Source organism: Harpia harpyja, chromosome 10 (genome assembly GCF_026419915.1).
Source record: "Harpia harpyja isolate bHarHar1 chromosome 10, bHarHar1 primary haplotype, whole genome shotgun sequence".
Taxonomy (NCBI): domain Eukaryota; kingdom Metazoa; phylum Chordata; class Aves; order Accipitriformes; family Accipitridae; genus Harpia; species Harpia harpyja.
Window position 1 is genome coordinate 6,095,599 of NC_068949.1, and position 27,696 is coordinate 6,123,294.

The following is a 27,696-nucleotide window of genomic DNA, read 5'->3' on the forward strand; positions in this document are numbered from 1 at the left end:
ATAACTTCCTGTGGCTTGCTGTATTATTTTCCGTTCAATTTTAGTTTCTCTTCTGGGAATTCAGATAATCACCTTTTGAGGGTTATCTGCCTTGCTAGCTTTGCATAGTGAATTTGTTCTCCTTTCCTGTTGTTGAAAAAACTTTTCTGGTACTGCACAGCTGTCAGCACAATATAGCCACAGAGTTTTGTTGGGGTTTTTTTGGTGGGAGCAATGACAGTCATTTATAAAGCTTCTTTTGTTTTTCCTTAGAGTCATTCACTACTGAAAAAGACTCCACTGCTGGGGTGGAGCAGAGCACCATATTGTACTTCACTGCCAGGGGAACACCCAGACAGAGAGAGACTCTCGAGATCTTTCTGTAATGTACAATCTCTACAAAGCAGGCAAATATCCAACTTCTTGTCTCTTGCAAACTCAATATGAAAATAACAGAGCCATACTTTTCCTACTAGGGTTTGAAGCTAGCACAGCAGCCTTGATGTTATTCATTACGCCAGTCTGCTGCAGAAATGCAAGGTGCAAAGGAAATAGGGAAATGCCTTCACTTGCTTGATTGTGCAATTACTGCAGGCTTAGCTGTACTCTTTGCTGATGGAGAACTTTGTGCCTGAAAATTATTTCCTGTAGGAGAACTGTATGGCCATTGTTCATAAGCAGGGAGGGACCAGTAGATGTGTATACGTACGTATATGTTAAAAACAGAGCTTTAAATCTATTCTTTATAATAAGACCTACAGCTAGTGGGATGAGAGGGAAGATCCCTTTCTGCTTATTCGTGTTGTTCTTGGTATATGTCACTACCAGTCATAGTGCTTGGTTTGCTTTAGTAGAGAACAGATTTCAGTGTGCTACATCTCATCTATAGCCAGAGCTTGTGGTTATGACCTGCAGCTCAACCCAAAACCTTGGTTTGAACCAGTAAGGCAGAGGTTCTCAATTACTCAGTTTTGCATGGAAGTTAACTCAGTAATGTTGGGTTTCTTGATTGTTAGTTTGTTTTTGTGTTTTTTAAAGACAGGGATCATAAGACTGCTGCAGAAAAACATCTTTATTTGCTTTGTTTGATAATCTTGCTGCAGTGGTCAGGTTGTGTGATCAGGAGTGGAAAGGGCCTTTGTGTAGCATAGGAACAGCTTATTTCCCTGTGGGACACCAGTCTTTCACTTTGACTGATGTTTCCATTGTAGCTCTGCTCCAAGCACTCATCTGCAATCTCTGCTCGGAAGGGTCAGTTCTCCTCCTTTGGCCACTATTTCCTGCAGTTAAGGCTCTTTAGCTGGTGTTTTCTCCCTGTGGGGAGCCATGAAGTCGTATGACTTGTGGAAGGAGCGGAGATAACAACAAGCACCCATCTGTTCTTCTTTTCCATCCCTTCAGGATGTCTGGGTGTCCCTGGTTAGAATTCTTCTCCAGATAAGATAGCGGAGGTGTCACTGTGGGGCAGTCAAGCTAGAAAACAATAGCGGGTTGAGTCCAAAAAACAAGATTGATCAGTAAGTACATCTCTGTTGTCAATAAGGGGCAGAGCTGCTCTGTGGAGGTCAAGGCTGGAGCTGTACCCCACATCCCTTCAGCTTCTTCCTCTGATAAACTTCTAGGAGAGCTATCACACTTGCTCTTCGGAAAGCTTGGGGTCAGAAGCTCCACTGAGAGGAGGACTGCAAGACCCACAGCGTGTGCAAGGGCTTTCAAGCCTCTGTTACTTGAGTGGTAACTGTTCCTTGGCTGAGTGGGATGTTCCAGTATTTGTTTTTTTCTATCTGCTTTGTCATCCAGTTGCAGCCAGTGTCTCTGATGGGTGAGTAAAGAGGCATTGCCTTCAAGCTTATTTCTGTTTGCCATCTTTAAGGTTTGTGCTGAGCCTTGGTGTTCTTAGGTGAAAGACTGGAAGACGTGAGAAATATCGTTTTTCTTTGAAGGTGGTGTGAAATTCTTTCCAATTAGAAAGATCTTTCTGTCACAGAGCGTGAAGCCTTCCATACTGGGAGAATCTCTACTGCCAAGGCACTGTGGGATTTTGCTCTCCCTTTGGAGGAGAGACTGAGTGGATATTATGCTACTTTTTCACCTGCTCCTTTGACAAATCTTAACTGAATTTAGTGTCATAATGCAGTGCTGCTCATTTCATTGCTTAGTCGTTCCAGAGCAGAGACCTCCAGTTACACAATACACATGGGATTAATCTCTCTGCAGAATGGTGGGCTTATGAATGCTTGCCAGAGTCTGATTTGTCATCCAATATATATGCTAGCATGTCAGCTAGAGAACTAATGATATCATCAAGATTACAAATTGTAAAGCTTTACTTCATAGCTAACACTTGTTAGGCTGAATTGCTCAGGCCACGCAAGAAATGTTGGGGAGGAAAAAATTAAGCCAAGAAAAATGAAAAACGGAGCAAGCTGGAGAAGAGTTATATGTCTTGTCCAAAACTCCCATGCTTTCATTGTTTGGGGAGGAGATGAGAGGTCCATTGGTTGCTTCTATGTTTTTGTGGAGTTTTTTCTTAAAAATTCAAATTAGTTTTCAATAAACTGTGCTGTTAAAGACTGCTTTGTGTCTGTGGGGAGGTTGGCTTGGGGCAGTGCTGGCAGTCCGAGGGTGGCCATGAGGGTCTGCAGTGTCTGGAAGAGCACTGTCTGCTTTTTCTACTTGTTTGCCTCTCCTTCACTCCTGTCTGAAGCTCTCAGAGAAATGAACGATGTGAGGGTGCGCTACCCCATTCCCCTGAAATGCCGTCTTCTGGCTCCCTGTGAGCCACTGCATGTTCATCTCAGTAAATTTTGTCTTTAAATTATCTTCTGAATGTTTAGGAGACAATGTGATCTCTCTAGATGAGTGTTTTCAGAGTGTGTCTACAAAGGATATTTCATAAAGTTAATTATACTATATGAAAGCTAATAAGAGTGTGTATTTTTGGTGCTGCCCAGCTGGAAAGTTGACAGGGCATTCCTCGCTTCACCTCTTTTGGCTTTTAACAGCACAAAAACCTTTTAATCTTAGTCAGTGACTCACCCTAAGGCCACACCAAATCATCTTGTGGAAACCAAGTGAGTTACACTGAGGAAGCTCAGAGGAAGCTCTGTCCAGCTGCGTGCAAAGAAAAGGTAGGATCCATCTTTTCCTATCGCAAGAAGTCAAGAAAGCTTTTGGAGGATGGGATTTAACAGTGCTGCTGCTGTCTGTGGGTGGGGGGAGGCAAGGAGAGGCAGGTGAAATAGAGAGCTCATGAGGGATTGCCTGGTGAATCTCATCAGAGAGTTCCTTCTGCGTTCCCCCTCTGCTGCTCGGGAGAACTAGGCCGGTTGTGGTGGGAGTGAATCTGCTCCTCTGCATATCTTGTGAATTATGGCACTAGAGATTCCCTTTGTAACCCAGACATGCGCTCCCTGTGCCAGCTTGCAGCTCTGCAGCACTCTCATGACTATGGCAGCTGTTCCTGCCTTTTATGCTGGATTTGAGGCCAAACAAAATGTGTCCACGGCTGAGGAAGGTGTAACGATGTTTGTCAAGAGAGATGTTACATTTGTGAGAAGGTACGAGATCGCATGTCAATGGGACGGATATTTACAGAGGATGAGCTAAATAAGGGTGACTTGAAGTCCATTCGCTGAAGCACTTGTAGTTCCCACTTTAAAGTCAATAAAGCAAATCAAAATAATGAACCAAGAAAGTTTATCTGCATCCAGAGCATTCTAATAGAAACAATATAATGTCTTCCCCCCCCAAATTGTATTGCCCTATTGTTTAAAACAAAACAGAGAGCAATTTTAGAACTTAAATGTGATGTGGCAAGTAGAAGGTATTCCAGTCTGAGATGCATTTAATCAGAATGATTGGTTTTATTAGCCTAATTCTAGGAAATGGTAATCAATTTTCCTTACTCAAGACATTATTAGCATTCATTTTGCTTAATAGGGAATAGCTAGTCATGGGTAAGTAGTGCTTAATCAGGTATTAAATGTAAGTGAAAATGAAACCTCTGGACTTTCAGTGAGGAAGCTGCCAAATCAGGGTTAATTGGGAGAAGACTGAAAGTGTAATGAATGCTTCAATTCTTCATTTTTTTTCTCCCTATGGTATTCTTAGGTTTTAATTGTTTGCGGATGGTTCAGAAAGGCATCTGAAAAGGGATATGCTCCTTGAGCACTGCATGAACAGACACGCACATACCAGGAGGTCCATGTGTTTATATCTTGCCCTCACAAACAAAAGATCTCCTGTGGAGATCAGGAGGGTTTGTGGGCTTGCAAGGAACATGACTGTGTAGAGTTGAACATTTTGCTCCCCAGAAGGCCCTGATTCAAACCTTCATGCTCTCTAGATTTTAAGGTAATAAATAAAAAGATATGGGGAAGCTGTTTGAGATGCAGGGAGGTGGCAACATCACACAAAACCACACTAGATACTGTGAATCATAGAGGTGGTTAGCATTTGGTAGAGAGGGAAGTGGGGGACAGAGTCTCTGAAGGAGACCAGGGCACATCTAAGTGGATCTTTAAATACAGGGGGCTGCTACCTCTCTCACTCCGCTGCAGAATTTTACAGGGTGCACAGATTTGAGTTACAGCTCTTTCAACTCACCTTGGCATAAATGTACATAGCTGTAGGACAGAGAATGGAGAACAAAGCCACAGGTAAATGGAGCAGGGTCTCTTTCTCCTACCTTACCTCTCTAAGCATACACTGTTGGTTAGAGATGGCCTGCTGGGTTATAGATAACTTCACTGTCACCTGGGAGAGCAGTTCTTATATTTAGCTGTTTAAAATTGTACCCTGAAATGGGTAGGAGCTGATAAATTATGCTTAAAGATTGCTTACAATTATATAGGGATCTAATAATTGAAATGGAGTATTTTCTTTCTGTACACCTTAAATGTAGCATTCCTGTTGCATATCTTGCAGTTCATCTGTAACTGATGCTTTGCAAGGTGATCTCTGACTTGTGGTTATGGCAGCTCAACTGTGAGGGCTGACACTGGCTGCGGATGGATTTTGAGAGACACTGCATAACCTGTTTGAAGTCTGGTCCTTTTCTCCAAGCGTGTGGGAGAGTTACCAGTGACTTCAGGAGGGGCGTGCAGATGCTCAGTTGGTACTTGAACAACGGGTGGATGTCCTAGGCTAGATCCAGTGCTCCCAGGATGTATTTCCTATGGCAAAATTGCTATCTGGACCTCAGATTTCCCTATTTATTTTTTTTTCCCTCTGTCATACACTACAGCAGCTAAACAGCAAATCAGACTTGCATAATGTTGTGAGAGCTTTGTTAATTTACGTTTTCTTCCAAGACGTTTAAGCCGAGCTGTCAGAATTTTCTATAAGACGGTTAGTTAGCTGGTATCGCTGTTTCTCCCCAGGGATCTCTATCTATCACAAGGATTCTGTTCAGTCAGGAATAGAAAAAGAAATTATTTTGCATTCATTGCAATTATCAGTCAACAACTTGATTTGATATCTACCAGATGTTCTCTCTTGTCTCTTGCTGCATGTCTCAGCCCTGGACCCCTGCTCTGCCTACATCAGCCTGAATGAGCCCTGGAGGAACACAGATCATCAGATAAATGGCTCCCACGGCCAGCCAACATGCGACAGTCAGATTGATGGGGAGTGGTATCGCTTCACTGGCATGGCTGGCGATGCTATGCCTACCTTCTGCATCCCGGAGAACCACTGTGGCACCCATGCTCCCATTTGGCTGAATGGCAGCCACCCACAAGAGTCGGATGGCATTGTCCCACGCCAAGCCTGTGCCAGCTTCAATGGGAACTGCTGCCTTTGGAATACCACGATTGATGTCAAGGCGTGTCCGGGCGGGTACTACGTGTATCACTTAACCAAGCCTAGCGTTTGTTTCCATGCATACTGTGGGCGTAAGTAACTGCCGAGATCGCTTTTCTGAAATCCCTTCATCCCTGTGATGCAGGAGTGGTAGTGAACATCCATATCCCTGAGAGAGGTGGTGGCTGGTTTCTGGCTTTCTCACCCAGAGGCATGTCAGGTGATGCAGTGCAGATGGTGGCCTGTCTATATGAAATCAATTAGACAGTTTCACCTCTGTGAATTCTAGCCTTTGTTCAGCCAGCGGAACTCTTCCATAGCTGACCTGGCTGCGGTGATTTAATGCTCTCTGTGGGCCTTGTGGTTTGTCTTGGCATGCTACCAAAGCCAAAATTTGCATCTCTGACTTACAGTAATTAAGCTAGATTGTTTCTTATTAGCTTCAGTGGTTCAGCTTTACTAATGTGGGCTAGGTCTGTAACTGATGGACTAGACACAGGGCATGAAGCTGATGGTACAAATACAGTGTTTTCGTTTGCATGCTCAATGGCTTGTGCTGACAACATTCTTGTCATGCCCTAGATTTTTATGACATCTGTGATGTGGTGGATTGCCAGGGCTCCTGCCTGGACACCAGTGACTGCACATGTTCCCCAGGGACGACACTAGGACCTGATGGACAGACATGTCTTGGTAAGGGTGGAAATAACTTGTCAGCTACTGATGCTTTCTTTCCCCTTTGTTTCACTGCTCATGTCTCAATCTATTGTCTTACAAAGCAGTACAAAAAAGGAAAAGTATTCTGAGAGGAGTTTTTTTCCCCTTGCTGCCTAGAACAGATCTTTGATTCTGTAAGTGGTTCCCCATCTCTCCCCACAGGGTGAGATATGACATCCCATGACTGAATACATTCTGGTGCCCCTGGAGCTACGCATGTATAGAGGCTGGATTTGCTTTCTGCATGGTCCAGCCACTGAAGGCAGCAGCTTCGCTGTCAGTAGCAGAGTCTCTTTGCAAGATCACAGTACAGTCTCATTGGTATTCAGGAATGGCTGTGCAGTCTGTCATTAGAGATTTTCTCTCACCCACTCTGTTGAATGTCTCTTTTCTCCAAGAAAAGTTTTGCTGGCTGGTGTAGGGCTACACACTAAGCTTCACTGTACGTACTGCCCTTGTAGGGCATTGTCCAGGGCCTGTGGCTTGAGGAGAGCCAAGGGATTGTAAGTTGCAGCACAGCCTCGGTGGCTTTAGGCAGCATGACAAGGTGGTATTCAGGGGGCTGGCACTTGGTAATTGCACTGGCAGAGACTAGGATGACCAGGAGGGAGGTGGAGGGCTGTAAGTGAGAGCAGATCAGAGAACGAGGGCTTCAGGGATTTGTGAGGGAATCCCCATGAACCTCTCAGGAGAGGATGGCTGTGGCAGTTTGTGTGGTGCTGGGAGGAGAGTACCTGGACTGCGAGGTCTTAGGAAGAAGATGGTCTGTGGGGCAATGCAAGGGGCTGGGAAGGGGTGGCTGCTGGGGAGCTGCAGAGCCACACTGATGGATAGGAAGAAGTGATGTAGAGGGAGGAAGGGGTGCTAGTGTTCAGGGGAAGTGGGATCTCATCTTTGTTCTTGTGACTTCATTTGGTGGAGAAGTTGAAAACAGAGTTTGTCCAGGAGGCTGTGTGGCAGATTAGTTTCTTCGGTACAGACTACAGCTGACAAAGTGAGCATGGGTGGTTTCTTTCTTCATGTTCCTTGTGTCTGTGGGCATCAGGGTAGGGGCCACAGTCATTACAATCTGTGGAGGGAGCAGCCTGGCCCTGCTGCAGGTTTACAATTCTACAGAAGGGTTTTGCTTAAGCTGTTCCACATCTCTGCAGCCAAGTGGCTGACTTAGCTCTCTCAGCTAATTAAAAGCATTTATTGGCTGCTTCTGCGCAAGACTTCTAGTCACAGAAGCATCTTTGACAAGCACCAGCACTCAATAAATGTGTGGCAGGCTCACAGGTAAGGATTTCCTGCACCAGGGAGGCATGCAGGATTCCTGAGCCTGTCTGCGGGTGCTGCAGCTGCCTTCATCCCCCCATGGCCAGGCCAGGCAGGATTTCTGTACTGCTGTTTCTCTTAATGATAACCAGATGGCACAACATTTCAGCTGTAATAATCACACTGGTTTACCTATCTGCAGCCTCTCTTGTTGTATGGCTTGCTCATCTTTCTAATGACTTTCTGTTGTGCTGAGTAATTGCACAATCACATCTGTGGGAGTAACTGTGCCAGCCTTCTTGAGAAACCAAACAAATCTGTATTAGCCTTTCCTATATGGAGAATATTCTTCCTTTCCCAGCTCACCCTAAGACAGGGGCTGAAGATGCTGCAGTAATGCTAAGCAGGTCTTGTCTGTGAACCTCCCTGTGCTAGGCTGACTTCTCTTCAGTACATCATATGCTTTGAATCCCAGAGTAGAACTGCTGATCCTAAGTTATATTTTCATTTGCAAACTTACTTAGGGGTTAGATGAGGTCTTAGACTTTCTGTCATGGACCCACCAACTCAGTGCATTGCCTTTGACCTCTTGAATACCTGGATCCATGTTGTACTAAGCCATGGTTAAAATCACTTTAGTGCTCTCCCAGTCTCAAGAAAACCAGCCTGCGTCCCAGAAGTGCTGGCTGTCACTGGTGCGGAAGAGCAGGGACAGATCTGCTGTGTGTTGTAGAACTTTGAGGACTGGCAAGGTGAATTGCTGGGTACAGCCCTTGACCAAGCCAATCTCTAGAACTTTCTAACAGCATCTCTATGCCTTTGCCAGTAGCCCTTTCCCTCTTCACCCTCTGTTTTTAAGCAGCTTTAGTTTCATTGTTAGAAGGGAAAGTGTGGAGCCTGTCACATATGTGAAAAGGGAAGTGTCTGTGTGTCTCCTGGACATGCTTCCTGCCTCCCAAAGCAGCCAGGGTACCAGCCATTTCTTTGGCTAGAAATATTCAATTCACGTTGCTTGCGGAAGGAGACACCACCACTAGCTGCAAGCTGTGGGTACTGTGTATGTGTGGGACCACTTATACCTAAGACCTCATCTCTGACACGTCGCTTAAAATGGTATTTTTCTTTTTTATTGGTTTTAAGTGTCTAACATCTAGTAAATGGTAACTTCAAAGCTGTTTTGGTGAAACCCCATGTGAACCTTGATTGATAACCTTAGCATTCTGGCCTGCCTAAGAGAAATCATTAGTTTTGTGGCTCAGCAATAGCAATGACTGTCCCCCATTCTCTGTTTGATGCACTTTTTGCACAGAGATTAAATCGGGTTGAAGAATGAGAATCTCAGAGAACAAAGTACCTTTAAAAAAAAAAAAAAAAGGCAGACAGACATAGAGGAGCTTTACCCTTTAAAACGGAAAATTATGAGGAGTTTTCAGAGCTTTACCAAGAGATTCAAAAGCATCTGCTGTGCTTTTTCCTCAATAAATACCCTCAGTACCCTGGAGGGCTCTAATCTAGAGCTGAATGCAGCCAGCACAGAAATGTGACACAGGTACTGTTCATGGGTATGTTGGTTTAGGTTATAAAAACTCAGTCCGGGCCTATTACAAGGTTATTCTGCAACCTTTATCCAGAGTTCGCGCCAGAAATTGTGAGATGCCGGCTCAGGCACTTCCCTTTCTTCTGAGCTGGAAAGGTAGGAGCCACAGCTCTGTGGAAGGCTGCAGAGGAGCGAGCAGGGAGGGCTGTTGTGAGGCAGCGAGGAGCTGAGTCCCCAGAGGGAGTAGCTCAGAACTGAACTCTTCATCTCATCTTCAGTACAGAGAGTCTGAGCAGCTAATGGTTGTGATGGCCTGTGTGGCACCAGTGCCCTGGTTAGGTCTCACCATGGTGAGTTGACATTTCTGTTCCGCAAGAACACCTGAGCTGCCTGCTGCAGGGAGCAGCCAGAGCTGGGGCAAGAAGACAAAATGATGAAATTTCTCATGACATGTCTCTTCTTGGGAAAGCTTCATGAGGTTCATGAAAATGTTTTGGTTTGATTTCAGCTTTGTTTATATGTTTACAGCTGGTTTTCATTCTTGTGTCTTTATTTTGAAATAAGGGGTGAACCATTTAAAATTGCTGTAGGATAGTTGGCCACGTGTAGCAGTGGCAGGTGTGATAAAAAACTACATAGGGTTTACTTTCGACTGATTCTGGTCCTCACCTAATTTTACCATGCAGTGAAGTCACATTAACTCCATTTTACTGTATTTGTGAGTGGAGTGGAGAATAGTTTACGATGAGAAGATAAATGAAAACATGAACTCCCCAGCGTGTGGAATCAGTTTGGAAGTTTCCCAGTGGGACTGTGTCCATCTTCACTCTGAAATGGCTGCTGTGTGCATGTGACTTTTCCCTCCAGGTCTGCTTTGTTCCTGAGGTAGACACAGCATGGCAAAACACTCTGCTACTGTCAGTAGACATTGGTCTTCAGCATTTAGTGGGATTACTCATCTCTGTTGCCCTGTTCCAGGTCATGAGGTCAGGAAAGCCAGCCCACAGTCTGACCAGTGTTCCCATGTAGCAGCCCCTTTTTGCCAGCTGTGTGTTTACCAGGGGGCATATTATGACAGTGGGGGGTTTTTTTCAGATGAAAACGAATGTGAGCAGAACAACGGAGGCTGCAGCGAATTTTGTGTTAACCTGAAGAACTCCTACCGCTGTGAGTGTGGGATCGGGCGCACGCTGGGAAGTGATGGGAAAACCTGTGAAGGTGAGGTTTCAGCTATCGCAGTCTGTTGGAAACGATATAAATCATTCCCCTTCCTTTGCAGTGCTAGTTCTCTCTTGGCTCCTTGCAGCTGGGATTAAATATCATTCATATCACTTCTGTGCTTGCCAGTGGGGTTGTTACTGAAATATTCTTCTAATCAAGCGGAGAGGAGTCTCCTCGTTGTTCTCCCTGCCTTGTTCATTTCTGTTAGGATTTGCTTGTATTTATCTCTGTGGGGGGAGAGGCAACAGTGAATCTGGAAGATTGGAGATTGGTTGTCCACACAGAACTAGTTATTGCTGGAGGTGCTGGGATTTGGCTCTGGAGATTTGTATGATAATTGTGCAGGGGCAGATTTAGCATTTCTGGTTTTTGACAGCTACCATTAGGTACGGGGTAATGTCATGACATTAGACTAGACCATGAGGATCACTTAGCCTCCCAGGATAGAGATGAGGAGGGGGGGTGCCAGTCTGTAAACAGAAGCTAGATTTGAGATTAGGGCTGCATTTTGACTGTTTGATTTTTCTAGGTGGTTAGTTGTGGGCTCTGCTGTGTGCAGCTGCTACAGTTACTTCCCAGTGGTGGCACATCCAGGTTGAAAACCCTTTGTAAGTTTAGACTGGTGGCTTACCAGGGGCTTAGAGACCAAATTGTAGGTTTGATCTGTTGTCACTAACAATGTACAAACATCTTTGAACAGAAATATGAAAACCCAGCAAAAATTGACTTGTGCCTGATGTTTTCTGTGGTCAGCTGTGAAGAGCACTGTGCCCCCTCGCAGGCAAAGCTGCAGTGTTGTATGTTCACGGATACTGTGGGGCCTCAGACAAGAATAACAGCTACAGATGTGCCTCACTTTTGAGCTATCTGATTGCCAGAACTGAATATATCTGCAGCCTGCATGCAACCTTACATTAGCTGCTGTGTGGCAGACATCCGTGGTGCAGGGAGAGAGAGGGATTGCCATTGTATTTTTGGACTGGACTCCACCCTTTATGGTTCACTTACAGATGGCCCCAAGCTGCAGTTTTTGTCCCTGTTTTCCCCCTCTTTGATACCAAAGCACATTTCATCTCACTTCTGTGAAAATCTCCTCTCTCAGCTCTGTTACTAAAACATGCCTCATCCAGACTATGACACTTCCCTGGGGAAAGCTGCTGAGCAGCGTGCTCTTTAAGTACTTGTTAAGCTGCGTGGGGCCAAAAGTGGTCTGTGGGCTTTGTCCCTTCCACATCCAGCACAGAGCTGGTGGGGTGTCACATAAGCCGGCTGTGCTATGTGGCAGTTTTTATTCCTGAGCACTGCAGTCTTCTGCCAGGGCTGGAATAGTCTGTTCTTGGAAACTCGTTTGTTTCTGCTGTTCCCAATGTTGCATTTTAGGGCCTTTGATATATCATTTAATTTCCCCTTCTTTAAGAAGGATGGTGCTTTTCAAGAGTTTAACACCGCTGCTAGAGATTTTTACAGTCTTGTTAGTGAGTTTTATTTCTAAAGAGGTGCCCTCAGCTTTGTGAGCTGTTAGAGTATGTGATTTACTTGTGAGCCACCTTACAGCTGTTGCTAGAAGGAACAAATGCAAAAGATTTAGCTTGATTACATGAGCTGGTGAGGCTGAGTAGGGTTAAGAGTACCTCAAAATTTCCATTATAATGCTTTACCCATTACTTTGACTCATGTGGAGTGTTCAGGCTGTTGTTTTCCATGCAATGTGTAGGATTGAGTATGGGATTTCCATTCTTTTCTTTACATCTCAGTGAAAACCACACAATCGTTTCTGATGGCAGGCTTCGGCAGAAATATTTTGTATTTATGATTTGTTTATATTATGTGTACTATTGTTTTACTGAGAACATCTAGCAGTATTCATCTCAAAGGGTTAAAAAATCAAGCAGTAAAGATTTTTTTTTTTTTAATCATGATACTCTGTTATTTTCTTTATAATAGAAAGCCAATAACAACTGGAAATGGCCTTACTTGTCTTAGCTTTTCAAATCTTCAGAATGTATTTGGATGACCTTTCAGGCTCTTTTCTGCAGCTGTAGTGCCTAGGAATATGTTTTACACGAAAACTCAGATCTTCATAGAATTGCCTCAGCTGAACAGAAACGGTGTAAGAAAAGACATGAAAAATCCTCCAATTGGCTGTGCTGCCCTCTCAACTCTGCACTTTAAAATAGGGGAAAATTAGGAGGGGAATTGACCTTACACCATGAACTTGTGTTGTTCTTTCTCTGTCATAATGCACCTCAGGGTAGCCAACCTCTAAGCCCAAAACTCACAAACTAGCAGAATTCCTGCTGAACAAACTCCTATGAGCAGATTTTCATCCTCAGCCTACAAAGGGGATGCAGGAATCTGGTATGCCTACCTCTATCACGGCTGGGAAACCCCCAGGCAAAGAGCACATCATCTCTCTGGTGTTCCCTGATGGGAATAGGAGCTGGCTACCTGCAACTCTGTCCTCCCCAAGACACCTCCCCTGCAAATCTCAGGGCTTTAATTCTGGTGATGACTGACGGAGTGAGTATGATTCCACACGGTAGAAGTTTTAAGAGGATTTTCCTCCCACCTTTTTGAAGTACGAAACAACATAAAAATTTAGTTTAAGAGGATGTCTCGGAAGTTAGAAAGGGCCAAGCTGAAGATTGCCTATTCAGCCTTCTTATGTATGCCAGTTATAGCATGTGATTTAATTTGGTAAGCTTTTCCACAGAATTCCTCGTTAGCTTCATGGTGAAATGACAAACACAGGAAATTGTACAATTAAAAATAGGTTTCCACTGCATTTTCTTGGAAGCAAGTTCTCACTATGCTGTTGCCTTTGAGCTCTGTGTTGGTCATACCGTTTGTTAGTCAGCCAGGAGTATATGTTGGGGCCTACGTAGCTGCCACACAGCTGCCTGAGGAGCAGGGTGTGCTGATTTTTCTTGCTTTTGCAGAAATCGAAGGCTGTCACAATAACAATGGAGGCTGCAGCCATACCTGTATTGAGGTGGAAGACACATACCAATGTGAATGTCCGAGGGGTCTTGTTCTGTCAGAAGACAACCACACTTGCCAGGGTAGGTCAACAAAATCTCCCCAACAGCCTCTGTTCCCTGGATGCCAAAAGTATGTCTGAAAGAACTTTTCTTCTTTTTTTTATCATGTTCTCTTAGTCTGTCCTTTCCAGTTTGGTTAACGGAGCTTTGTTGTTAATGACAGATCATCCAAAACTGAGAGCCTGGAGATATTGCTCTTTCTACCAGGCAGGAGAACAGAGATGCAGGACCCAGCTGGGTGCATCTTGCATCACAAGTGGTTTTGGCAGTGTTCACTTACAATTAAGATTGCTTAACATCTCCTATTATATTGCTCTGCTTCAGCTGTGTATGCCTTTGACAAATTTATGCTATTAGAGCTGAAATTTTCCATGCTTCAAACTAAGCTTTTGAAATTTCAGCTGAAGTGGTTCAGTCCCTTCCAAGAACGGGGTTAAAGAGAGAGGCATTTTTTTGCCCAAGTATCTTGGTAGCCATTCCAGTAAGCATTCTGATGTCTTGAAGCAGGGTGCTAGTTCTGATACTAGGTGTTTCTGCTGTCCCTTGGAAAAGTGCCCAAGACAGCATCTGAAAGTTGGCTGTTGCTTCTGCTGCATAGAGGCAAGGGCAACGTTATCCTTGGAAGACCTTTCATCTGAACTTTACTCCATTCCTGTACACAGGGAGTCCTTCTTGCCAACTCACTTGCACCTATAGCATGCATATGGAATAAACATGTTTCCTCATTTGGGTTGCAAGAGCTGAGTGAGATTTCCTTTCCAAATACATCTGGGCTTCCAGGGCTCAATTTAGCTCTGCAAGCAGTGAGTGCAAGGAGCAGAGGATCAGGGAGAAGTTCCTGAGGGCATTGAGGATTAAGCAGAGGGGTCTGTAGCTTCTCATGCAATGACTTCTTACAATCCAGGACTTGCACCCAGGATTCTTCTGGTTGTCATAATCCCACAGCTAGCTGAGCCCCTGAGGTGCTGAAAGCATCGAGCAGTCTGTGTGTCTTACAGAGATGTCTACTATGATCCACTGCTGAAGGGACATTTGGTCAAAACTGCGTGTTGAGGAGAGCTATGTGGGCATGTGAAAGGCAGACAGAGGTAATGCTCTCTGGTGGGCCTCATCTGACTTGCATGGTCGCTTCTCAGACCTCTCAGGCTCAGCACAAAGCTGGAGAAGCTACACTACTGCCCTGGTAGAGACAGACCTAACAGCTCCCTGCATGTGTTCTGCCTTGGTGGGCCCATGAAGAACCTGTGTGGTTGCTTTCAGACATTTCCATGGGAATTTGCTAATGGGCTGGACTCAGGCCACAGCCAGGGCAGGATCTAAAATGCAATAAAAGGGAGCCTGTCATGGGCTAATTCACTTGGGCTTTAGGTAATACGAGTGAGCTGGTGTTACCTGGTGTGCTCAGAATCTCCTGTAGTCTGATGTGTTACAAAGTGCCCAGACATCAGTGAGAGGAACAGATCCATACTTCATGGTAGCCAACAGGGCAGGTATGCCTCAGAGAGTAAGTTGGAATGGTTCTACTTGATGAAATTTCTGCTTTTTAAGCTTTTTAGAAATGCAGGGCACTGTTTTCAAGGGTGAGCACTGCACACTTGGGATTCAGTAGTGCTTAACTGCTCCAGCAGAACCAGGTAGAGAGGAGGAGATGGGGATTTCCAAGAGCTGTGATTATACTTCCTGACTGAAGGTCTGTGACGGATACAGGCCAGAAAAGAGCAATGTTCTTCAATCCTGGCTCCCTGAGGCAACCCCAGCAGGGTTAGAAGGCCACGCATTTCTCAGCCGGTGTTTCTCCTTCTTCTGAGGCTGCTAATGAGAGCAGCAGCACTGCCGGGTGCCAAGCTGGGGCTCAGGATATGGCATCTAATAAAGCGAAATTGCTTGTTCTTTTGCATTTCATGAATTTATGTCCCCATGCAGTGGTCTGCAATTTTGAGCAGATATGACAGAATATATCTGGAACTGTACAACGCAATTTTTTTTTATGGCATCTAATCAGGTTTATAGTGGTACAATTAACAGTGCAGGGCAGGCACAGTTGTCTGAAGCAATTGGATCTGCAGCCTCCTCTGCACTGTCTCTACATTCAAAACAAACATTAATAATCTTGCACAGAAATCACAGTCTTGGTTACAATTTTCCCACAAAGATACCAGCCAATGAAGTATTTCGAATTTTGCAGACCATCCTGTACCCCACCTCTTTCTGAAGTGTGGTGGTGAAATGCTTTTCTCCCATCTCCCATGCCCAAGCCTTGTGCGGAGCTAAGCAGGGTACAGTGGTGTAGTTTATTTGTGTTTGTAGCAGTGGTTCAGGGTTTCCCAGCACCAGGGAGCCTGTTCTACTGAGCAGTCTGAGCAAAAAGATAACCTCTGCTCCAAGCAGCTGTACTTTAAAAAGCCAAGGAAGGAGCCACAGGCTGGGCAAGGATCATGGTGCCAATGATAGCAGACAGCAAAATGAGCGTTGAAATCACCACAGAAGCTTCCTACCAGGGTCAGGGTACTTGCAGTCGTTGGTGCAAAGCAGAGTTTAAAGCGGTAATGAGGAGGCGTTCCCAGTACTTAGAGATGCTCTGCAGTGTATGAGGGTGAAGAACTGAAATGTTTGACTGGCAATGATTGGGTGAGGCTCTCGGGAGCCTCACAGGCTGGGGTGAGCCCACGGCAGGGATGCAAGAGATGGATGTGGACAGCAAGTCAGGAGAGTGCAGGTCTCTGAACAGCTGCAAGAAGTTGTGAATAAAAGTGGATTCCTTGGCACCCAGAGGATAACTCATTTCTGCTGGGCATCTCAGTCCTGGCAGTTGGGACCTCATGGCTTGCCCTGGAACAACATGTCTGCATATAGTCATGGCTACCTTGCCAGCTCCTTTTCAGCTCCCCCTATGATGCTGTTGCTGGCAGTCCGTCTTGGGGGGAATCAGGCTTGCTCAGAGCTGAATCATGCTGATGCATGCAGTCTCTCTGCTTGCAGCACCACTGTTAAATTGGTAGAACTGAAACACTGTTCTCAGTATTGATTACTCTTCTGTGTACAAATGTCTAGGGTGGTTTGAATTACCAGTTACTCTGAGATAGTTAGTTTAAGAGTTTCCCAGAGTGTTTTCCCAAATAGTAATGATTTGGCTTGAATCAAAAGTGGATCTGCTCACAGGTTTCATTCACTTGTTTCTGTGCCCAGGTGGTGGAGTGCACACAGACAACTCCTGCAATGCCAGAGCAAAGGCTAAATGGGTGTGTCCTCTTTCTTCCCCTTTGTGCCAAAGACGTTTAGAAACAGAGATAGCCTGAACCAAATTGGTGCTTAACTTTGGAGAATTGCAGTTGGGATCCAAACTATCTTGCCCTGAATTACACCATTATAAAACCATTATATTTTCCTATTCATCAAGTAGTCACTAGAACAGTGAAGCTTTAAATCCAAAATGAGCCAGTAGGTTCTCCAAAGGATGTTCATCTCCATCTGCATTGCACTGTGTTCTCAAAGTCCCTTTGTCTCCTTGTGAGCTTTGCCATTTGACATGCTCTGTTATTCCCGCTTGCCGCCTTCTGTGGATGGAGGAAAAGTTAAGGTAATGCTTAGTTCTTTAATTTTCTGTTCTAACCCAGCAATGTCATTATGAGAGCATATTGCTTTGGGCACACTGCATACATTTTAGCATATCACCTTGAAAAGATCAACTTTTAATAAAAAAATATTCCCTGCAGTTATGCAGTAGCTGTTACAAGTACCTTAGCTGGGACAGGAGGATTTTTTTAAGGAGGGCAAAAGGCATGTTTTAGCAGTGTGCCTTGTATGCAAGATCCAGAATCCAGGATTATATAATTAATGATCAAAATTAAGGGAAGGCAGATCAGATGAATGTCAAGGATTGGGACTGTAATTAACTTTAGGAAAAAGCTTGAGGAACTCCTATATTTGCAAAAAGTTTTGTCATCTAATTTTAAAATATGATAAATGGAAATTCTGCAAGGGGTTTGTTTTTCTGGCTGAGAAGAGACCAGAATATATGCACCAGTACGCTTGTCCTGTATCTCACTAAATAGATATGTATACACCCAAGGAATATATATAGCAATTACTTTTTTTATTGAAGATTATTCCCTCTTCTTCCTTTTTCATTTTGTCCAATCTCTGTGTTTTCTCCTGCTTCTTATGTAATGGAATTTTAATTGAAAAAAGTTCACATGGAGATCTGCATTAAAATTCAAAGGTTGGAAGGAGGTAGAATGAGTGAGCTAACTGGGTTTGTTTGTCAGAGCTGCGTTTATTGCTTATAAAAATATTATGGCATTTTGAGGTGCTTCCATTTTAGCTCGGCATCTATATGGAATTACTCTGCCTTGTTTTGACATGTTCTGGGTTTGATGTAAAATCTGATTAAGGGTCTTAAAAAATGGCTTTGCCTGGGGTGTTGTGAATTTGATATCCATATCTGGGAAATGCTCTTCCCAGGACATAGCAGTGCAGAAGATATCAATCAAACCTGTGCTGAGTATTAAGTATAGCTGGAAATACTGCATAGCTAAGTCTCTGCTGCAAGTGTTGCGGTCACCTTCGTCATCTTTTGTGGTATTGCTGCGCCAAGAGAATTTGGGGTAGTGGTAGCTCAGGAGGTTTGTGTTGTGTAGGTAGGAATACAAGATAGGTAGTTAGATTACTATCATAAGACAGTAATCATAAATGCAGCATACGATCCCCCTTTTTTTTGCCCAATAATAATTGGTATAGCCCTTCCCCAGCTCCCTGGTAGACGTGTCATGCAGACTGTTATTCTGGGGACTTTCCTTGTAGTTCCAGTGCTGTGCAAGTCCAGCTCTATTGAGGTGAGCATCCCGAAGGATCTGGTTGGAGGCCTGGACCTTTCCCTCATCAACACTTCGTGTAAAGGAGTATCCAATGGCACTCACGTCAACATCCATTTCTCCTTGAAGTCCTGCGGCACTGTTGTAGACGTATGTATACCCATTGCTCTCCTGTCTCGTGGGGTCTCTCGGATTCAGGGACTTGGCTATGGCTTACCTGGGGAATAAAGTTGATTTAGCTCTACCATCAGAACACTTTACTGTGTTGCCGTGCAGCTGGCCTCAGACTAGGCCTGGGGTGGCATCCTAAAGTAGGATGGAGCTTGTCTGTCAGCACAGGCACTGCTTTCCACTCACCTAGCACTTCACAGAGGCAGCTTAACCATCATTCTGGTGCAGAAAGTGCAAGTGGTGTCACTCTTCACCCTCCTGTTGAGACAGAATCTGGTCCCCCGATAATGTTTCAAAGGTTATGCTGGCAGTGGTAAGGAACCAGAAAGCTCATCTTAGCAGATGGGTAGCAATTGGAAGCAAATTCCTCTGCTTCATGCAGAAGTACAGTGCATCAAAGTTGACAGCAAACTGATAGAGGCCCTTAGTTCATAGGTAAAGATGAACATCTTTCAGGTTGCAGCATATAAATTCACAAGCTGGACTTTCAGTGGCTAGTTTATGTCCGAGTTCCCTGAAAAAGGTAAACTCAGCTGCTAGTCTGAACTCAGAGAGGTCTTTCTCAATGATGTCCCCTTTCCCTTCAACTCCTTTCTTTGCTGCAGGTAATAAATGATAAAATCATTGCCACCAATCTAGTGACCGGCTTGCCAAAGCAGACTCCAGGAAGCAATGGGGACATCATTGTCCGCACCAGCAAGCTGCTGATCCCGGTGACCTGTGAGTTCCCACGCCGGTACACCATCTCTGAAGGTTATGTGCCCAACCTCAAGAACTCTCCCTTGGAAATCATGAGCCGCAACCAGGGCATCTTTCCCTTCACTCTTGAGATCTTCAAAGACAAAGACTTTGATGAACCCTACAGGGGTGCTCTTCCCACCCTCAAGCTTCGGGACTCTCTGTACTTTGGGATTGAACCCTTGGTACATGTCAATGGACTAGAGACACTGGTAGAGAGCTGCTTTGCCACTCCCACCTCAAAAATCGATGAGATCCTGAAGTACTACCTGATTCAAGATGGGTGAGTTCACTGTTCCCGCTCTTGCTGGCTATTAGATGGTCATTGGCAGTGGGACTAAGTTGCATTGCCTGTGTGATGCAGGAAATGCTATCACTTCTCCACAGCAGCCTAACTGCTGTGTTCCTGGCAATGACCAGCAGCCAGGCCTTTCAGCCATCAAGCTGAAACCACCTGTCCCATCAAAAGTGATTGGGAGAAACAGTGGGAGGCAGTGAAAGAGGTTACTCCAAGTGCAGTCTTTACAGGACATATTTCCCTGTAACTAGCCTTGTGGATAATTGAGTTGGCTCCTGTACAAAAGATATCCTTCCTGATATCCTCTCTCTGCCAGCCTGTAGAGTGCCAAACCAATCGGCAGAACCTCCCAATGGCTGTGTGCCACTGCCACACAGCTACCACAGCAACTGGAGCAAGTTTCTTAATTTTCCCATAATGGCCTTATTGTAGCATGAGCCAGAAGACTCTATGGCTGGTCCTGGCTGGAGCTCCCCTTGCTTTGCTCTCTCTTTGATGCCTGTCAGTGCAGTAAGCTTAGGGTCTCTCAGTTTGGCTGTAATTTTCTGAGGTGTTTGGGGTTAGTAATCTTCTAGGATATGCTAGTAAAAAACTCAGGGCGGATCTGTGGGTTCACTGTAATGGGTTTTGCATCAGAGATTTGGGGAACCTTGCTGTGGGCTCTGCTGTGGCTCCTAAGATGACCCCTGTTTTCAGACACTTGTTTGGGTGCTAACATGACAGCGTGGAGTGTTTGCATCCAGCAGTGCCTGGGAGCTTAACCAGACAATGCTGTGGAAATGTCACAGTTGGGAACCAGTCTGCTATCCTCTAGGGAAGAAAGTCCAGCCAAAGTAATATCTAAGATGTACCCAAGTGTCATAGCCTGACAGTCAAGGGACTGTACTCATATGAGTCCTGTATTCTGTCTGCCAAACCATCTAATGAGGACAACAATTATTTCCTCAGCTGCCAGGCTAAATCATCCACCATTACAGCTGGTGATGACAAGTCCCATGTGATTGTCTTGTAGCAAAAGCGTTCTGCAGTGTACAGTACACAAAAATACTGTTTGAATTTCCTTCTGACAAAGGTTTCAGCATTAGCTTGCTCTCCCTCCATCCTAGGCTGCAGTCCTTCTGTGCCTGACATTTCTGGGGTTTGGGCAAATTTGTAATGGAAGGATTGATTTCTTGACTCCCTGTTTTGGCTGTTCCTGTGGACCCTTCACAGAGTCAAGGCTCCAAACATTCATTCATTTCTTACCATGAGTGAAAATGATGGGATTCAAAACATTGGCCAAAACCTGAGCCAAATAGAGAAAGGAGAAGGCAGAAAATGTCATCTCTTGAATTCACCACAGCACTAGCTGGAGGATTTACGGCACTAGCAGCCCCTTTGGTACTGTTATCCTGCAGAGGGCATTAAAACTTCACCGAAAGGAAAAGTGGGCTGGAGCTGGCTGACTGGAGCCTCATCCAGCCTGCTCTGCTCTCCAGCCATCACTGCAGGCCCCAGTGTCCCCAGACATGCCAACCCCTGTGCGCTGTGCTGTATTTAAATTGAAGCACTCACTTAGACCAAAGGCTAATGATGTGCTATTGAGCTAACTGGAGTTCTTTGTCTCTCTGTGTGCTTGCAGCAATTAAAAAGTAAAATTAGTTGAATACACTGCTGATTTGTCCCTGCTCCAAACAGGGAACTGTAATAACCCAGTTTCCTTCCATCAACCCAGCCCCAAAAGCCCAAGGCAATAAAGATGAGATTTCTAAATCAGTTTGATTATGTAGGATCAGACCTGCAGGAGTTAACTGCAGCTTCTAGAGGGAAACACTGTGTAAATTTGAGGGGATATACCTTAGATGGAGGGATGGGAAAATTCCCTCTCCTGCTTTCTTCCTTGTAAATCCCCTGCCATCTCCAGTTGGCAAGAGGTGGGAGTCACCTTCTGTGGGACTCCTCAGCCCTCTCCCTATGCTGATGTGACCATGCTGGAAATCAGGATATTCCCAGATCCCTCCCCGCTGTCTCTGTAATACACTGTACTGCTGCTACTGCTGCTAGCCCAGCCAGCCAGCCCCAAAGCAGCTCTCCTGCTTCTGATCTTGTTCCTCCTTTTCTCAAAACAAAAATAAATAAAAGGCTTTGACCGATTACACAGGAGATAAACATTGCAGCTCTATGGGGCATCCGGAACAAGGTCATGTCACTGAGGGCAATCCGTTGTAATCTGATGTGTGAGGAGCTGCGATTTTCTGAGCATGGTGTGGTTAAGGTAGTTCCATTGCAAGGCTCTTCTTGTTACACCTCAGGCTGCCCCTTGTTTGTAGGCTGAGGTGGTTATTCTATTCTCCAAGTCATCCTTTCTACTTTGCAACCCCCCAATAAGAGAGTCAGAGCATAGCTCCCATGGCACAGCCACTTTATTCTCCCCTAACCTAAGCACATTATGCACAGGAAAGGGTTATTTTCCCTCTATCCCAACCAGGGTCACCCTTTTTCCTTCCATATCTGTGCTCCCTGCCCTTTCTCACCTCTCCAAGGTGGGAAGCAGGGTCAGGGGTTTCCTAGGAAGGTGGGACATGGTATGGCCCCCACACGCAATGCAAACAGGCTCGTCCCTGTGACTCGGGAGGTTTCTGAGCTCTTTCTGTCATGCTGTAATGCATTTGTTGGAACCCTCTGTAAGGCATGCTTAGGGCCATGGTAGGTGCTCCATGTATCCCTGGTTCCTCCTTGTTGTTACTCCATTTTCCTTCTCCCTAGCCCCAAACCAGTAGGTTTCCTGCCACTGGTGTGGAGGACCTTTGGAGAACCTGGGATTTAGGAGTCAGTTTTGAGCCAGTATCCAAGAATCATGACAGTTCGTATGCTCACAAATGAGGACATGCCTGAGTTGACCTTATGGCCCCAAAGCTTGGCCAGTCACTTATGAAAGTCTTTAACTGTCATTCTTTACAATCAGATGCTTTCAGGAATGCTACTTCTAAAAGCAATTTTATGCTAAACAACTTAGTAAAGTCTAGTGTTTGGCCTCAAGGGGGAGGAATCTATGTCAATTTTTCTGGATGCACAATGTTAATTTATTAGCTCCCCTTCAGATGTTTTTTTGTACTTGCCTCCCAGGCGAGTTAACTAGACAAACACTGCAGACAGGGATATCCCTTCAGACCGTGACCTCCACTGGCTGAGAAAAGATACAGAAATACATGGTGGTGAAAATAATGCTAGGATCAGACCAATGCTTCGTGCTGGCATGAACATACACTGCTCTACTGTATGTAGCAGAAGGGCGATTCTGGGAGGGATTGCAGTAGGCTGCTGCCCACGGAACCGACTCAGCCGAACAGCATAGAGATTTCCAAAAATACATTCTAGTGAAAGCAGAGCTACATATAGGTGGGGAGTTTGCTGCTGTTTGATAGCTGAACGTGTCAAATGTCAGCATTTCTGACAATACCTTACATATTTCTGATGTAAAGATGGAAGCTAAAGGTTGCTGCAAGAGTAGGACTTTCAGCTGTCACACCGTTACCTCTTGTCTCTTCCACCACCACTTTTTTGGGGTTTTGTTTTGTTTTGTTTTGTTTTTTTTTTTATATCTTACGAAGTCCACATTTCTGGAATTAACTTGCTAGAAGGGACATGCTGCATTGTAATGCAATATAACAGCAGCATTTGGGCCTCTCAAAATGCCTAAGGCTTTGCAACAGGCAGCAGTAATTATCAAGTCACCATAACTTATTGTCTTGCTGTTTCTCTGTCAAACTCTAAACAGGCTGTAATAGTTTATAAATTGACTGCACCTGAAATGTAACTTTTTATACAAGTAGTTTATTTTCTTGCAGTTCTGTGACCTTTTGCATGATCATATAGTTGCTAGTGATGGAGAAATTGAAATTATCAATTTTAGTGTAGTGAATTTGAGCTGTCCGACCAAGTCCAGCAAGAAGAAAAATGTAAATGATGTAAAGCAAAGTAAACCTGGATTGTTGTGGTTTTCATCATCTGTGATATTTTAGTAATGTGGGTACAGGCTTCTTCATTTTAAACATGATTTATGTGCATATATACGTGTATATGGAAAGTACCTAATACATTATATACTGTATAACAGTTCTGTTGATCACTGCAGACTGTTGCACAGGAAGGTGAAATGAGGACAAACTTGCCTGCAGCTTTCTGGCAGTCCCTCTGCCGAGGGGACTGGACCGCATCCTGCCAGCTCTCTGCTGCTGAGCTGTTCTTTGTCTGGAGATGCTATTATCATTGCAGTTGTTTTTCCCCATCATTCCCGAATTTTCTCCGGTGGCCAAAGAGGAAGTAACATGCATGGTAGCTTAGCTTGAGAGAGCCAAGCCCTCCTTTTCTTTCTCTGGTTAAATAGGCTGGGATGTTTTTTCTCTTTTTTTTTTTTCCATTTCTGGGAAAACCATTAAAGGCCTATCCCTCTGCTTTCCTCAGCTGCGTTTCTGATGATTCTGTGAAGCAGTACACGTCAAAGGACCATCTTGCCAAGCATTTCCAGGTTCCCGTGTTCAAGTTTGTGGGCAAAGACAACAAGGTAAGCTAAAAACACACCTCTTTGGTATTGCATCAGCTCTGATCTGACCGAAGAGTCTCAGTGCAGAGTTGACTGTATTAGAGTGTGAAGGGGAGGAATGGCTGGCCCAAGGCAGATGCTGCTGTGCCTATTCCAGCAGTTGTGTCTTTCAGAAGCCTGACACAGGTACTTTAGGAGAGAGTGATAAAAACAACTAAAATTAAATAGAATATGAAGGACAGTTGTGGAACATCAATGCCGTAACAGGTTAAAAGCATTGTTTTTTCCAGGGTAGTCTTAGTGGACCCTTGTATGCTGGGCGAGAAAAGTGTTCCCAGTCACCAAACAGAAACCTGGGGAGTTAGGCATGTTACACAGTGTCCTACCTTTAAAACAAGACAGTCTATAGTTTTGAATCTCTTCAACCTTATATCTTCTCTAGCTCTTGTGAGTACAGATGCCTGCTTTCCAGATACAAGGCCACCATACTGTTTAATTCAATGTGAAACCAGGCCATCCAGGCTGGTGGCACTCTGGGACAGAAGCTTTGTAGTGGGAGGACAGTTGAAGGATAATGCAATTTTCCTAATCCAAATAGCTTTCCTTGTCTGTGCTAGAAGAAATCAGGTCTTTCAGTCACTGTTGTTATGCTCAGCCAGTGCTGCTTGCTCCAGAAGGCATAAAGGTGCCGCTCCAGCTCCTGAAAAGCCTCAATAGGGTTAAAATGGATGAGATCTTTCAAAATTCAGAGATTTCGTTCGGCTGTCTGATTGCCACTGCTGCCTCCAACCTGCATCCTCCCAGCCTGTGCGATGGATTTTGCTTCAAACCTCACCATTGACTAAACAGTCACAAATATTTGCTTTCCTAATTGCTGCTTGCAGGGATCTTGCTTACTCTCCTTGTCATTTAGAGGGCAGGGAGCAGCAATCCTGTCACTGCCCTTACTGTGCAGAAAGAAAAGGCAGCTGTCTCCCTGCCTTTTGTGTTCTACTTTTCCCGTCAACTACTAGTCTTAGTCCCTCATCAACCTGCGTTTTCCTCCTTTGCCCCTCAGTCTCCTAGCTTTATGTTTTCTCAGCTCACGTCAAATTCTCTTTCACGTTTCTATCAGTCCATCTCCTTGTAAGGCTTCATGCATTCTTGGCCTACTCCTACCAGTCCATGCGAGCTCTTCCAAGCTTAATCCTGGCATTTTCATCCGTTCCTCTGGAAGATCATTTCATGCCTTCATACTCCCTGTCTAGCCCTTGGCTAACAGACAGACGCCATGCTCTGAGATCTCAGCCAGGCACTTCGGAAAATGTGCCATCTCATGGGCAGATAAGAAAACAGATGGAGCAGCTAGTTTGGCTGTGGATGGCAATGGTGGATACGGACCTTGTTGGTGCAGGGACAGAAATGGCTGTACTGTGGGAATGATGTCACTCATGCTCTGTGAGAGCTGGCAGCACTGCCAGTCTGATTCCCAGAGCTGTGCATTGACTTGGCCTGCTGTCTCACCATCCTCCAGGAGGTGTTCTTGCATTGCCGCATCCTTGTGTGCGGGGCACTGGATGAGAGCTCTCGCTGTGCCCAGGGCTGCCGGAGACGGGTGCGCAGGTCGGCTGAGACGGAGGAAGAGGAGGAGGAGGAATCTGTTCATGTGGCAAACCACATCCTGACAGGTGGCCCCATCAGAATCGATTTTGATGACTAACACCCACCCACTGGAACAGCATCTCCGCCTGAGACCAACCTTCCTTATCAATGCCGCCTTTCATGGTTGTTTGAGAAACAAGAGGTATTTGGTAAAGCCCCGCTTGAACCTCAGGACCTGTTTCTCTAACCGTGTGATGATTATTTGTGAAGTATGTTGGGCACACGAGGCAGCCCTCTGAGTGCAACCTGGACCGCAGAACAGTTTGGTTTTACCTGCATTTCTTCCAAACAGCCCTTCACTTGAAGGGACCCTGTTGCTTTGCAGGCCTGAAGCGTTACCCAACTTTGTCTTTCCCTACATCCACCTGCAGGCTTCACAGGACTGTTTGTCCTTGATTAAACAAATGCTATTCAAGCTCTTCTTTCATCAGACAATACAAATAGTATCATAGCTGAACGTGTTTGCTATGCAGTTCTGTGAATGATGCTGAAGCATTTGGATGTGCTGAGATTTTGGATGACTGTTAATAAAAACATGTATAAAAATATATGTCTCAATGTGTAAGTTCCTTGGAGCTATAAAACAGTTGTCATTACAGGCAGCTAAAGCTCAGATCTATCACAGGCACATTTAAATGTTATTTTTAAATAGTAAAAGGTATTTAATAAAACTCAAATTTTTTTAGTGTCTTTTGATAATTGCATGCAGTTTAAGTGTTTTCTCTTGCATTTAGTGTATCATTATTTTTCTCCTTCTCCCCCCACCAAAAATGCGGTGCCTTTTGTAAGTGCTATAGTACCTTGATTGTAAGAAAAAGACCATTAAACACCTATAAATACATTCCCTGCCCCCCCATCACCCCTCCCCCGCAAGTGTGCTGCTACTCAGTCTTTGTTTGAAAGTTACCCTGGTTTAGAGAGGCTATGACTCTGACAAAGGGATTAGAGGAACGCACATTAAGTATTTATAGCAATCATTTGTAATGTGGATAGTTCTCAGGACAGGGTTGTCCCCAGTGAGCCTGGTGACAGGAGATGTGGCAGCGTTGTTTGAGTGACTGTGTGCAGTCACAGTCTCCTGGTGGGTCAGAGCTGGCTAGGGACGCCGTTACTGGTGATGGTGGTGGCATCGTGGTTGTCAGGAATCCCTTTGGGCCGTCAAGTTCCTTCCAAAGAAAATATAACGGATGATTAGCTCAGGCTTCTCTGGGCTTCATTCAGGAGCAAGAGTGCTTGTGTGGTAAAGGATTAGAAATGTGGGGTGAAAGGAAGGAGGCTCAGCGAGCAGTGAAGGACAAATAGGAGAGGCAGGGCTGGAGGGTGAGAGAGGAAGGATCCGTCTCCACTGTTGGCTGTGGCACTGCAGTGTGTTTATGAGGTTTTCTGCAAGAAGCTTCACAGTGTGCAGCTCTGTCCTGTGTGTTTGGAGGTGCGCTGGAAGTCCCCCTAGCCTGCAACCATTTTCTACTTTGGTTGGAAGCAGCCAAATTGCTGCCAAAGCCAAATTTGTTGCTGCTCTCAAATGGATGGGGAGTCCGTTTGAAGGGACCATTTAGAAGGGAGTCGCAAATCACCTCAGCAATATTCCATTTCACAGATTTATTTCTTCTGGTGAGTGAGATTCCAGTGAGGAATGGGTATTTGATGGGCTGGGAGTTTCATGATTTTTCTAAATAGCTTCATGGCTGCTTTTCCTATTTGGGAATATGCATGTGCGTGTGTGTTAGAATAAATGAAAATGTTTCTATGATGATAAGTAGGTGTAAATGGAAAGACACTTTTCATGTGTTATCTTACCATATGTGAAAGAAAAAGGAATGAAAAAGCCGCCTTCTTGCATTGCTGTGCGTCTCCTGGTTCTGCTGATTCACGTCTGCATTAGGACCACATGGGCAATTTCCCGCTGTCACTTCTTTGTTCAGGCAGCCCCTGCTAAATACACTTGTTTTGATAAAACA

At 44.9% G+C, this 27,696-nt stretch overlaps 1 protein-coding gene across 1 annotated transcript; it reads left to right on the plus strand.

The window, feature by feature from the left end:
- Positions 1-216: 216 nt before the first annotated feature.
- On the plus strand, positions 217-26,415 carry OIT3 (oncoprotein induced transcript 3). Its single transcript, XM_052800098.1, has 9 exons — positions 217-1,801; positions 5,502-5,876; positions 6,367-6,477; positions 10,391-10,513; positions 13,456-13,578; positions 18,358-18,518; positions 19,145-19,560; positions 24,019-24,118; positions 25,611-26,415. The coding sequence occupies exons 1-9, from the start codon at positions 1,738-1,740 to the stop codon at positions 25,794-25,796; spliced, it is 1,659 nt and encodes a 552-aa protein (XP_052656058.1). The 5' UTR covers positions 217-1,737; the 3' UTR covers positions 25,797-26,415.
- Positions 26,416-27,696: the final 1,281 nt, after the last annotated feature.